General features: G+C 42.2%; 1 protein-coding gene across 1 annotated transcript; it reads left to right on the forward strand.

Annotated features, from left to right (window-relative positions):
• Positions 1-730: 730 nt before the first annotated feature.
• Positions 731-8,358, forward strand: LOC145400518 (sulfotransferase 1E1-like). Its single transcript, XM_080273040.1, has 7 exons — positions 731-904; positions 2,502-2,647; positions 3,496-3,697; positions 4,114-4,240; positions 5,712-5,878; positions 6,936-6,969; positions 8,246-8,358. Exons 1-7 carry the CDS (start codon positions 731-733, stop codon positions 8,356-8,358), a joined length of 963 nt encoding a protein of 320 aa, XP_080129166.1.
• The last annotated feature ends 6,357 nt before the right edge of the window (positions 8,359-14,715 follow it).

Consider the following 14,715-nt stretch of genomic DNA (forward strand, 5'->3'; position numbering starts at 1 on the left):
GTGGTAGTGATGGTGGTAGCTTTGATGATTATGGTGGTGGTAGAAGCTTTGATGATGATGTTGGTGATCGTAACTGTGGTGTGGTAGCTGTGAGAGTGGTGATGGTAGCTGTGACAATGGTGGTAGCTGTGAGAGTAATGGTAGCTGTGACAGTTGGTAGCTGTAAGAGTAATGGTAGCTGTGACAGTGGTGGTACCTGTGAGAGTAATGGTAGCTGTGACAGTGGTGGTACCTGTGAGAGTAATGGTAGCTGTGACAGTGGTGGTAGCTGTGAGAGTAATGGTAGCTGTGATAGTGATGGTGGTGGTGGTGGTGGTGGTGGTAGCTGTGATGATGATGGTGGTGGTTGTGGCTGTGATGGTGGTGATGGTAGCTGTGATGATGATGGTGGTAGTTTTGGCTGTGATGGCAGTGGTGGTAGTTGTTCAGAAATGACCCTCATTAGGGCATTTGACCTTCATAACACCTGCTGCAAAGCAATATGCGATTTACAGATGGGTTCAGTTTGGACAAGTGCTGAGTGGCCTGACAGAGCTCTTTCCTTTCTATTGTGCTGCTTTGTGATAAGCATTAAATTGTCGTGTTAATCTCTATTACAACTCACCATTCAAAATGGAGAGATGGTAATTTTAGGCCAAGTTTAAGTGAATACGGTATTAGAGTATAGGTAGTGTGAGCTAGGAAAATACTGACCACACCTGTTTATGGAAAGGAAGGTGTGTGAGGCAGAATGAGCATCCAGCTCGCTACTGGGCATGAGGTGGTACCCATGAGTGAGGAGTGGATAGCAGAGAAGCCGGAGACAAGACAGCTCTTCAACAAGGGATTGGTGCGCATCATGCCAGAGGGATGGCTCTACCCTTCCACGGCACCCTTCTTCCTTGACAAAATGCAACATTTTAAGGTGACTTAAGTTCCTGAAAAGAGCATTTTCACCCGCTAAGAATACTGCCTAAGACTTCTCTTGTAGTTTACTTTGTTTATTAACTACAGTCTATCTATATATCTATCTATAGCCCGACGCCCTAATCCCGCAAAGGGTGGCCGCAGACAAAACGCCTCCAAGTCACTCTGTCACCCACCATTTGACTCCCCTCCCCCCAACTCACCCCCCCCTCCCTCATATACCTCTCAACTCCATCCCTCCACCTCATCCTCGGTCTACCCCTCCCTCTCCCTCCCTCCACCTCACCTACATACACCCTCTTAGTCAGTCTTTCATTCTCCAATCTCTCCACATGTCCAAACCACCTCAGTGTATTTCTCCTAATCTTTTCAACCACATCCACATCTACCCCACAACGTTCCTTCACTTCTTCATTCGTCAACCTGTCCCTCCACGTCACTCCACATGCTCCTCTCAAGTAACTCATTTCTACAGTACAGTACAGTTTGTTATTGCTTTGCATATTATTTGCATACCTTCAGAACAATACAAGGGACTTTTTACCAGCCAGAAGAAGAGTTATCCTTGTATAGAAGATATGATTTGGAATTTCCTGTGTTCATAGGAATAAAGTCACTCACTACTCTTAGCTGCACTTCAGTCAACTTACATTCATTTACATTTCAGTATCCATGGAACTGGAAAGATTTTGAATGTATATAATTTTTAAATAAAAAAAGAAGACTCTCCATTACCACTGCTGAACCTATACTTCCTATTATTCCAAGTGCTGAATTACACAGAGCTCCCATGTAACAGCGAAAGCTCATAAAGGAAGGACTTGTTTATAATTGTTTAGTCCTAAAACACAGCAAAAGCAGAGTGCAAACCAAATAGACAGCCATCACAGAGCACATACCCCACCACTACCAGACAAGTTAGATTCCCACCAATGTTTACTCAACTTATTCTTGGCCCATGACCGACTTATCCAAATAATTTCATTAAAATCTATTGGTAACAATTTGAGATATTCTGTGGAAAAAAAAATCCTGAATTGCAACACGAGTTTGGACCACCACCAGAATGTAATCAACTTATCTTGGACGATGACCCACATATTCAAAAAAATTCTTTGAAATCCATCCTGAACTTTTGGAAATATCTTGTGGATAAGGAAAGAAAAAAAGAATAAGAGAAGTCTTGAACCAAGACCCAGAGTCACATCACCACCAAAACTTAATCAACCCTTCTTTGGTTCCTGAATCAAATAATCACAAAATATCACTGAAATCCATTAAGAACATTCAGAGATGTCTTGTGGACACACAGACAAACAACTGTAAATACATCACCTCCTCCCATTATCGTTGGTGGAGGTAAAATGTACAACTTTGATTAAAAGCTCTAAAAGAACTCAGTCATCTATTTTGCACAATGTGAAGAATGGCTAGCATCAACTTTTAAAAAATCTAAGGGTACATTAAATTATGCTAGCCCAAACTGGCACGTAGTGTACATAGGATAAGTGGGCAGAGTCATTCTTGCACACTACAGTGGAATATATACAAGTTCTTTACGCTGAAAATGCACTTGATGGCAACTTCTGTTCCAGTTCCGTCCTGATGATGTGGTAGTGGTGACCCATCCCAAGACCGGCACAACATGGACGCAGGAAATCCTCTGGACGATGCTCCACAACCCAAACCTCGACAACCCAGACGCCAATGAAATGCTCACGCTTCGATCTCCGGAAATTAGGTATAAGTGAATTTCTCATCACTTTTATTCCTATGTACAGGCCACATGTATAATCGCTCCTCGCTTTGTGCAGGTTTCTCTTGCACGAATACAGCTTCTGTGGCATTATAAATACTGTTTATACAATGATTCCACTTGAACAAAAACTGATCTCTTGCATGCAGAATCAGAGCTTGTAAAATAGGTTGATGTGTCAGTTAGCGGTGCTCCTATTCACTTTGAGGCTTGGAAAATATATGTAAAGGTCGCAAAAATTATGAAAATCGAGATTCCTATGCAGTTCATTGCAAGCAAGAGCTTATTTGAAGCGTTTTGTCGATATTATCCACTACGGTTTCACAACAGGCCACAAATATTTGTCACATGTCACTTTAACTGTCTGGCTGACAAACAACTGATATGTATTATGTTTTACTATATTTTTCTAGAGGGCAAAATAGGAACCCTGGGGAAAACTTGATTTCGTAGCTTCGTGATATAGTGAGTGGCAGACTGTAGAATATGACGGGATTCATGTGTCTGTAAGTAATAATACATATATTCGTTCAGTCCTAAATGGCTGGAAGAAACTCCTAATAGTGTCCGGACTACTGTACAGTGATACTTGAGCACTGTCTCTGTGTATGCAAAGGCTGCTAGTTTAGAAAAATTTGAATTTAATTTCCAGTAACACAAGAGAGGGGGGGATCTTTTTTCTCCCGATTTATATCCCCAAGAAAAACAAACGTTTGTGCTTTAGATCTCCCTTTATCACACGAAACTGGGCTATGATAACTGGATTTTTGTAGACTGTGAAATTAGGATAAGATGATGACTAACAAGACATTTTTCATTTTGTCGTGGTGCAGTCAGGACATGATGCATGATGGGAAGGCCATACCCGACATGAAGCAGGATATGTATGGTGACAGGCTGGACAAGCTATGCCCAGGACGAAATCATGAGGACGGGGTGGTGATGCAGATACTGGAGGTCATGCAAGGACCCCGCATCATCAAGTCACACTGGCCCATCACTCTCTTCCCGCCTAATTTGCTTGAGACCACTAAGGTACCCATTAACACTACCACATGACCCTCTTCCCACACACAGTACACATAAGGAACCCATTAACCTCATCACCTTCGTCTCACATCACACATTGAGGTACTTATTAACGCTATCCTATCACCCTCCTCCCATCTTACACAGTTGACAATGTTAAAATACCCATTAAAACTGGCCTCATCACTCCTTCCTCACATTACTGTACACATTAAGGTGCCCATTTGCAATATCCTATCCCTCCCCCCACCGAAAGGACTTGTTAACACTACCCCTCATGCCACCTCCTGGACATTATACATACATATTAGCCATTCACGAGGGATATTATGACGTATTCCTCGCGAATGTTCGGGGCTGACTGTATATTACGATCCAGTACAAGAACTTTGGTTAAAATGGTGACAGTTCTGTTGTTGCAGGTTGTGTATGTGGCCAGGAACCCAAAGGACACTGTTGTGTCTTTTTATCACTTCTGTCGTGCTATCAAAGTGTTCAACTATCAAGGCGGCTTTGAGAACTTTGTTGAAGAATTTATGAATGATGGTTGTAAGTATCTTTGTATTTATTATTTTCAAGTGTGTTTAAATCTTATATATATATATATATATATATATATATATATATATATATATATATATATATATATATATATATATGGTCATTTTCTTTGCCTTTCATATATATATATATATATATATATATATATATATATATATATATATATATATATATATATATATATATATATATTTATATATATGTATATATATAGATACCAGATAATACTCAGTGAATGAGATACCAGATAAATTATTACAGATACAAACTATTATCAAAAATGACTGACATAAAACCCAACATTAATCAAAAATCTCACTAGGCCTAAGAATTAACCTTATGCTACACAGTACAAGAAAAAATAAAACAGTTATACTCAAATTACACACAGCTGCTAGATGTTTGGAGATTTCTTGAGCACTCACAATAATAATATCTGTACAGGGGAGGACAGAGATGTGAACAAAATGAGGAGCAGATCTAAGTGGCAATGATGCAGAGACTGAGCTCATTATATAGGGGCCAGGAGAGCTTGATACAACTTGTAAGAAGGACGCGCAAATGAAGCCATGGGGACAAAAAGCTGAAAATCCCGCTCTGAATAACAGAGAGAACGACTTACTCTACTATAACGGTAGAAGGGGGGGACTGAGGCAGAACACGCTCGTGATCAAACATGCAGCAACTGTGCGTTAAAATTACACAAAGGATGATGAAATCATAGGCTATGTAACAATATATATATATATATATATATATATATATATATATATATATATATATATATATAAAAGGCAAAGAAAATGACCATAAAAAATGATTTACATGAATAGATGACGTTTCCTTCTGCTGTGCGGTGCAGTGTCTACAGACAATCCTGTTAAGCTGCAAGCAGCCACTACCCCATACTACTGTACATTCTTGCCGTCTGCCAAGGATACCACCCTAGCTGTAAAAGCTCAGTGGAGGCAGGCACAGCCCGCGAGATGGTCCTGGCCCATGTCTGTCCTTGTGAGGTACTAGTCAGGGTGGTTTTCTTGGAAGATGGAGAAACAGTTACAGGTGCATGGAAGGTACCTCTTCGTTGCTAAATCGATGTCACTGGCAGTTATGTAACTGACCCCCAACTTCCTCCTTGTACCTGGATAGAAGAATGATGTAGAACAGAAGGATATCTTCAGCCTGTAGTCCACTGGCTTCCGGTTCATATGAGCCTGAGGCCACAATTACTACAGCAGACTAATACAACCCCAACTCCTTCGCACTGGTCATTGTATAAAAAAGTTCATAGAGACCCGAAGCCTGGGGTTTCTGGTTCTGTCCATCACTCAGTATTCCAACAGAGTTTATACTGTATAAATGTCTTATTTCACGTATAATTCAAAGTTTTCTGGCTCCATTACATCAGTTGTACAGGTGGCCAGGCTTAGTGTCAATGTAAGGTTTGTGTTGCCAACAGTGATATATGGACCGTACTGGCCCCACCTGGCAGACGCATGGCGACGGCGACATCATCCAAACCTGTTCATTGTCTTCTATGAGGACCTACAAGCTGACATCATGGCAGAACTTCACAAGATTAACAAGTTCATGGGAACCAACTTGACTCAGAAGCAGCTGGATAATGTAAGCCAATATGGAGTTTTGTCAAAACTACTCACTCAACTCATGTACAGCAGACAGTAAGCTTGCTGGTGACAAGATTATATATATATATATATATATATATATATATATATATATATATATATATATATATATATATATATATATATATATATATATATATATATATATATATATATATATATATATATAAGAGATATGGTGATTTTCCAAAAAAATGACATTCATATTGTCGGGGGAATTAATTAAGTGGTAAAGCAATTATTTTAGACTGGGACTGAGAACAGTTTATGAGGTCTGAATTATGTTAAACAGCCTTTTGACTAATCTTGTGTAGTGTCACTGACATGTGACTCTTATATGGCAGATAATGCTCACACAACAGGTAAAACCGACAGAATAGGTAAAACGCACCTCGTCATGTGGTATTAACTGAGCAATAACGTTTCACTCTACTCAGCTTTGTCAAATTAGTCAGAGCAAAACGATGTTACTAATAAAGACCACTTCACAAGGTGTGTTTCTACCTATCCACTGACATATCAATAAAACACCTCGGCATATACCATGACACCAGTACAGAAGAAGACAGTCCCTTGCATGTATAGAGTATGGATGGGAACTGGAACTAGAACAAATTGAAACTATAAACTGTATCTATCAAGTAGTAAATAGTGAAGCAGGTAACCGGCAGAAAAAATTCCAGTCTGGCTGGCTGCACTAATTTGATTTATATTCGGGGAGGGGTGGGGGTGAAGACAACCTAGGGGGCTGGAGACAACCTAGGCTTCATTCTTCCTCTAACTTATATCCTCACAACAAACTAAACTCCTTGTTCCAAACGTTCTCACCTCATTTAAACCCGGGAAATAAGGATATGATGATTCTGATATTTTATGACATGAAGTACGGGTCTTGAAACTAATCTTAAATCTCTCTCTCTCTCTCTCTCTCTCTCTCTCTCTCTCTTTTTTCTTCTCAGGTAGCCAAGCAAGCAGCCTTCCCCTCAATGAAATCTCGGGGCGAACCTCTGAATAAGGAATCTTTTAACACAGAGGTTCTCGAGAATTCCGGGGGATTTATCAGAAAAGGTGAGTTTTGCCTTGACAGAGTGGAGACGAAAACGAATACAAGCAGTTATAGATTATGTAATGGTGGATGAATGGCTTACAAGATGAGTTATAGATTCAAAATCAATAATATGGTTATCAAAAGTTCCAAATAACTTTTGGGTATTAGCTTGGGTTAAAATTACAAACAAATGAAAGTACAGTGCATGAGAGAAGGCAGAGGTCACTAATGGAAGAGTAAGGTTAAAGAGCATGGAGAAGGGCAAAACCGCTGAATGTTATAGGATCAGGCTGAGATAAATATAGCAGATTTTAGGTGGTATCCTCGTGCGACCAGGAAACTTACTGACACCTTTTCCGTACAGGTTTATTTCTGATTCTGCCCTGTTACTATATTCTTGTGTGTTATTCATGCAATCTAAGTCGCTATTAAAAAGAAATAAGAAGGAAAGCAGTGAATGTTGAACGGTAGTTTGGAAAATAAATCGTTAAGGAAGAGGTGATAGGGAGCCTCCTTACCCGACGAGAGCCTATGAGAATGGAACTACGGTAAACGAAGATAAGGTTATAGAGAGAATGTGGAATGATGTGGATAAGGGTGTACCAGAAACAACTGAACTGGAATCTGATATGATAACAGTAAAAAGAAAGGCAATGCACAGTTTAAATGCAGATATGGATGTAATGTGAACAAAAGGCATGGAAGGATATGGCTAAAAATGTAACAGATACGTGCAAAAATAGCGAAATAGGAATTAGTAAATGAAGTAACACAAATAATAAAAGAAATCAGGAGAGAAAGGATGATGAGCATGGACAATGTGTACATGAACGATATAGGATTATAATGAAATGTAATATAGCTATTAAAAGGTCTGTATACTCATGATATATATTTTTTAAATACTAAAAGTGAGTGCTTTGCGACGGTGGTGTATGAATTTCAGAGCCTGCATATTATGAAAATTTAAAGTGCCAAGAGTAAACACGTAAATAAATACAGACACAATGGTATTTGAATAGAAAAAACAGGGTACAGTAAATTCTGGTGTATGTACTTGAAGAGAAACATTAGCATCCAGTAAATTCTGATACAGCGTGAAGGACAAAGAGGGGATGCGAGATAAGGTACAGTACGGTACAGATGGTGGGGCCGGGTGTGAGGTGCATGAGAAGGTTGAGAGTTTTAAAAACCTGGGAACCGTCTTATATAAGCTTGGTAAAATGGAATGCTTAGGAAATATGGGTGAATAAGTACAGGTCACTTAAAGCAAACAATGGTGACCTATTCCCACAGGGGTGTCGGGTGACTGGAAGAATCACCTGTCACCAGAACTGAACCAGAAGATGGACCAGTGGATCCAGAAACACACAGCTGACCTTGGACTAACCTTCAAATGGGGTAACTGAGGTTATATTCACCTCTGTGGCCACTGAGATTATATCCACCACTATGGCCACGGGACACCTCACACCCTATATCCATCACTATGTCCACGGCCTTTCTCCTACTGCTTTTGGCTCCGCTACCATTTACTCCTCGACTGTCCCTGGACACGTACTATGTACACTAACTCTACGGTGCTCATGCTGGCTGAAGATTTAACTCTTAAGCTATGAGAGGTTAGTTTGAATAAAATAATTGATGATGGAACAGCAGATGTGCTGTATAATTTTTATACCTGCTCTGAGCAAAAGGTACATGACAGCAAGGAGTGCCTACTTTTTTGTTCAAGTTCTTGGAGAAAGCTGTGTTTAAACTTTCACACTGCCAATATTACTCAACTTACACAAACCGGCAAACGCTAAACGAGGATTCGTGAGGGGCGGACACCAGACAAACAGCGTGATGGGAGAGTAGGTGAGAAGTGTAAGGGTTACAAAGCTTCTGGTGTGTGTGGATGAGAAGTGTGAGGGTTTCAGAGCTTCTAGTGTGTGTGGATGAGATGTGTGAGAGTTACAGAGCTTCTAGTGTGTGTGGATGAGATTTGTGAGATTTACAGAGCTTCTAGTGTGTGTGGATGAGAAGTGTGAGTGTTACAGAGCTTCTACTGTCTGTAGATGAGAAGTGTGAGGGTTCCAGAGCTTCTAGTGTGTGTGGATGAGATGTGTGAGGGTTACAGAGCTTCTACTGTGTGTGGATGAGAAATGTGAGAGTTACAGAGCTTCTAGTGTGTGTGAGAGAGAGTGAATGCCTAGAGAAACAAGAGAACATCACAGAGAATGACACCCACACCCCAGGCGACGACCGTACCTTCCAAGGACACATCGCGACGGTGGGTCAGAATGGGAGACTTGCCACTGATGTGTTTTTATGTTTTTCTTTATTGGTTTAGTCTTTATTAATCATTCGGTATAAGGTCCTACACTCTGGGGAACGTTGTTGTTGTTTTCTACTATGAAGGAATATAATAAAGTTAGATACACTGGAAAATATGTGTTATATATTTACCCACAACTTAGCAACATTATAAATAGTGAGTATAATGACGACTCCCTCCATCCCCCCCCCCTCTCTCTCTCTCTAACACACACACACACACACACACACACACACACACACACACACACACACACACACACACACACACACACAATGAAGAATACGGAGAGAAATGACTATCACAGTATAGCAAGATGCTTAAACGGAAGTACTGAGTCAAAATGTGAAAATAAACAAATCACATACCCTCACGAGTACTAATAAAATGGAATAATCAACATAAATCAGCAATACATATAAACATAGGCTCGTATTTTCGTTGGCTGAGGAAGCTCCCAAACACCTTTCTCTAAGCGATTTATATTGCTTATTACATCTTACTGTTCTTTTCTGAATTAAATTTTCCTTCCAATATCGCCATAGTCCCCATAGATAACGTACACAAGGATATTAACCACCTCTATCCTAATATAAATCGCTAGGGAAGAGGTGTTAGGGATGAGTATCTTCCCAAAGTTTATCGAGTACATAGCGGAAAAATCAAAACCCTCTGAAACACGCCGTAGTAGAGATACGGTTTTCACTGGGTTTCATCCCCTCTCGTATCCCCAGTTAGGGGTAATCCAGAGGTCTTGATGTGTATATAACGGGAGTTTATTTCGAGAAGGCATACACGGGTCCAACCCATTGTATATCAGCCCTCCAACTGGTCACTGTGCCTAGCCAGGGTAAGGGAACCGGCAACAAGCATTGCTTGCTGTGCAGTTTATGAAATCAGTAGATATATGCACTTTTGGTCGCGTACACATTCACTAGTACATACATATAGTGTTAATTTATGTACTGCTAGTTCTAGTTTGAAAGTTTAAGATACTATGAATGTATGTTTATAGATAGGGTTACAAGGTATGGTTACATAGCATGGTTACAGTTACATAGTATAGTTGCAACTATGTTTCGCCAGCTTTAAACTTGCTTTAGACGGGACAGGGAAAATTGTTCTTTCTTTGACTGTGCAGGAGGTCACAGGGAAACACATACATATCTAAGTCTTGTCTGGGTGATTTTAACTCCCTGAATCCAGAGACGATTTCCTTCTCCTCCTCTCAGTTCTCCTCCTCCTCCTCCTCCTGCCCTTCCCCCTCTTCTTCCAATGGATGCGGTTTCTATCCCTGACGAGAATATGGGCTGGATGAGAACGTCCCCAAAACAACAGGGGGAGTGATAAACAACACTCTTATCACTCACTTGGCCTAAAATTTCCATCTCTCCATCTTGAATATTGAGCTGTAACAAGAGCCTAACGCTGGAATACACTGCTAGTCACGAAGTAGCGTTAGGGAAAGGACTTGCAGGGCTCCATGTAACATTGTCTTTTTGTAACTAAGCCACGTGAAATAAGATGAAAAGGGACGAAAGTCTAGGCAAAGTTAAGGGTACAAGATAGTTACATAAGCCAGCAATCCAAGGGACATAGAGGGAGTTATGATAAAGGAGATAACGTGATGGGCAGTGACACAGGAAACAGATAATTAGAGGAAGAGGGAGGCAAAGAGATAATTTTACGGGAAGGAAGGCAAAGAGATCAATATAGGAGGAGGGAGGCAAATAGATAATATAGGGGAAGAGAGGCAAAGAGATCAATATAGGAGAAGGGAGGCAAAGAGATAATTATAGGGGAAGGAGGGAGGTAAAGAGATCAATATAGGAGGAGAGAGGCACAGATCAATATGGGAAGAGGGAGGCAAAGAGATAATTATAGGGGGAGGGTGGCTGAACTATGAGAATGGAGGCTGAATTTTCCTTATCATTTACCCCTGAAACAAGGCTGCCTGGAAAGTCATATAATGCCTATGTTTAATTTATGTAATATCTAGTTTCAGCGTGTTAAACAGCGGAACTAAAGGAAGCTCTATATGCCACTATCCTCAACAGCTGAATGAGTAAAAAAATATAAATAATAATAAAATGACTCTCCCGTTCGGCATACGAGAATTACTTTTGAATGGCGGGCGCCTGGGTTCCTTTCTGCCCCCCCCCCCTCTCTCGGCTGTAACCATGGTGATGCAAAGTGTACCGTAAGTCACACGTGGGAGCATATTTTTTCATTTTTATGTTCTTTATCATTTAGTACCGGCCCAACCCCGGCAAAAATATCATGGGTACTCTTGCAAAGCCTGGATTCTTTTATAATTCACATTCATTTTCCTAGGCAGATCAGAAACTATTTTACTGATGCAACGAAACACTTTCCCTCGCCTGCAAGAAACCACGTCTTTTAAAAGGTCTAGATTGAAATACGAGATGGGTATGAGGTAGTACCAAGGGGAGACCATATAGAGGCGCGAGAAGAGAATGAGCGATCAGGACAAGATGGACATACAGTACCTCCCCAATCATCAAACGCCCCTCTTCCCCTCAATGGAACCGATCAGAGGTATGTCTCCCTGCCACATTACCGTCCACCTGGACCAGCACTCGAGAGAATCAGGGCAGGATCTGTGTGCCGGCAGACTCTACAAGTAGGACCCCGACAACGCCCACCTTGCTCGTCGGGGAAGGGACGCCCACCGAGCTCCCTCCACTTACTGCCCGCTGTAGGACCGCAACGATGTCCACCGTGCTCGTCGGGGAGGGAATGCCCACCGTGCTTCTCTCACCTGCAGCCCCCGCCCCAGCAGGACAGCGATGACGCCCACCACGCTTGTCAGGGAGGGAAAGCCCACCGTTCTTCCCTCACCTGGAGCCCCCGCCCCAGCAGGACCACGACGATGCCCACCGAATTCGTTGGGGAGGGAACGTCCACTGTGCTTCCCTCATCTGCAGCCCCCACCCTGAGCAGGACAATGGAGACGCCCACCGTGCTTGTCAGGGAAGGGACGCCCACTGTGCTCCTCTCGCCTGCAGTCTCAGTGCCTAGCAGAATCGCGGCTGCGCTCAATGTGCCAGTCGGGGAGGCGCCGTCCACCATATGGACCTCGCCTGTGAGGCCTAAGACAGCAGGGGAAGGTCTGAGGGAAGGAGGAACCTTCGAGCACACCACAGGGGGCAGAGCAGTCTCCCCAGCGAAGTCACTGCTGGAAGAGGTCTGGAGTGGTCCAAGAGTGAGCCCTGGGATACACTCATTACCACCAACGCCCCTAAGTCACCAGTCACTGTTGGACTCCCGAAGGGGGTGAGACCGCAGACACCAGTCAAAGAGGGACGTCCCCAGAACTCCCGGCCGAGACCTCCCTGGACAAGCTGGCAAACTGTCCTCCAGTAAGGGCAGGCACAAGGAAGAGCGCCTACTGGACCCGTTTGGCCCCAGCCGAGAGGGCCAACACACCGACGGAGGCCTATCCAGTAAAAGACTTCCCTCTGCGCCGCCCAGCAGCCCTCGCCCAACGATCAAGAGTAAAATAATGGTCCTGCGCCCCTTCAGACAGCGCACACCTGACGAGGCACCTCCCACACCTGGGCACAACCTGCAGCTATCTTACTAGCCCACTAATCACAGACTCAGATCCCTATAATTCATATAATGTGTGTAATCTATCATATTGTACTGTGTCAAATCACTGTATTCTTTGTAGGTAATATACGTGTAAGACTGATTAGCCTGTGTTTTTAAGCCCTGTTCCTTTGGTTGCATGCTCTGGACCCGGTCTTAGAAAGAACCCAATATCAAATCCATATACTCAGAGAGCAAGAGTACGTGCCATAACATAGATAAAAGACACCATTGTGCTTATGTCACATACTCAATAACAATCACTCCCATGGTACGCCACCCTCCTACATACCTTAAATTCGTACCCTGTCCCACCTTTCTCGAGTACAGTTGCCTGAGAGAGAGAGAGAGAGAGAGAGAGAGAGAGACCAGCAAACGTCATGTCAGATGAGGAGTTTAATGCCAGGAAGAATATAACTATCTTGGTTGTAGTCAAAAATTATACTTGTTTCACTCTAACTTGGCCTAAAATTTCCATCTCTCTAGCTTGCATGCCGAATTATAGCAACAGATTAACACTAGAATATGATAATAGTCACGAAGAAGTGCCATGAAAAGGATGTAGAGCCGCAGCATTGTTTTCCGCCACTGAGCCAAGTGCAATGAGCTGCCAAGGACGAAAATTTTTTGTGTTGATGGAGTGGAGTGACATTCCTCCTCGGCCATGCTCTCTATCTCTGTCTCTGTCTTTGTCTGTCTGTCTGTCTCTCTCTCTCTTTCTCACACACACACACACACACACACACACACACACACACACTTCCAAACCCCTCTTGCTCACACATTCATTCACCATATCTCTCCACCTTCTCCTTGGCCTACCTCGCCTCCTCCCTCCTTCAAATTCGCTCAGATATACCTTTTTCACCACTCTATTGTTATCCATTCTCTCCAATGACCATACCGTCTCAGTACACTCCCTTCGATTCTAGTGTCCACCGACTTCATCACTCCATATCCCTCACGGATCACATTATTTCGTATCCTATCCACCCTCCGTACTACACATATATTACTCAGCAGTCCCATCTCCACTGCTCTCACTCCCGACTTTTCATTTTCGTGCCACACCATAGTCTCAAATCCATATGTTTAAGATGACACTAACACTCCTTCAAGTAAGCCTCGTGTAGTTGCAACACTCAAGCCTCTATTTCTTATCAAGGCCTTCATTGCACCAGCTATTTTTCTTCCTTGTGTCACTCTACTTTCAACCTCTTTCTCACATTTCCCTCTCTCTTCTGTCATTGTACTCAGGTATTTGAACTCTCTCATTAATTCCAGTCTCTCTCCATTCATTGTTTCATCGCTCTGGGAGTCACCTTCTCTGTCAATACCCATCACTTTACTCTTTTCTACATATACTCTCAAGGCACGACGCTCACACACATCCGCAAATCTCTGCACTAGCCTACTAAGCTCTTGTCCGGTACTCGCAAGCAGTAGTGCATCATCAGAATTCAACAAATTTGAGATATTCCATCCATCATCATTAATTACAAACGCCATCCCTCTCTTCATTACTCGTGTTTTTACTTCTCTCATCACCCCATCCATATATATATATACTGTACAACCATGAGGACATCACACAACCTTGCCGCATGCCCACACCGATCGTAAACCATTCACTTAGATGCCCATTAACCCTAACACATGCTTCACTACCGTCATAAAAACTCTTGACGGCATCTAGCAGCTTACCATCTATAGTATATGACAAAGTGGACAGAGAAAGATTGTGGAAAGCTTTGCGCATATGTATATATATAATGTATATATATAATGTACGAAGAGTTCGTCAGAGGGAAAAAAAACTAAATATTTTAGT

Source organism: Coenobita brevimanus, chromosome 52, assembly GCF_032717465.1.
Source record: "Coenobita brevimanus isolate Jiangsu-jjx chromosome 52, ASM3271746v2, whole genome shotgun sequence".
Lineage (NCBI taxonomy): Eukaryota > Metazoa > Arthropoda > Malacostraca > Decapoda > Coenobitidae > Coenobita > Coenobita brevimanus.

Coding starts and splice junctions, on each gene's coding strand:
- LOC145400518 (XM_080273040.1), top strand. CDS start 731: ATGAGCATCCAGCTCGCTACTGGGCATGAGGTGGTACCCATGAGTGAG. Junction 3,698..4,113: donor ATTTGCTTGAGACCACTAAG/GTACCCATTAAC, acceptor CTGTTGTTGCAG/GTTGTGTATGTGGCCAGGAA. Junction 4,241..5,711: donor AGAATTTATGAATGATGGTT/GTAAGTATCTTT, acceptor TGTTGCCAACAG/TGATATATGGACCGTACTGG.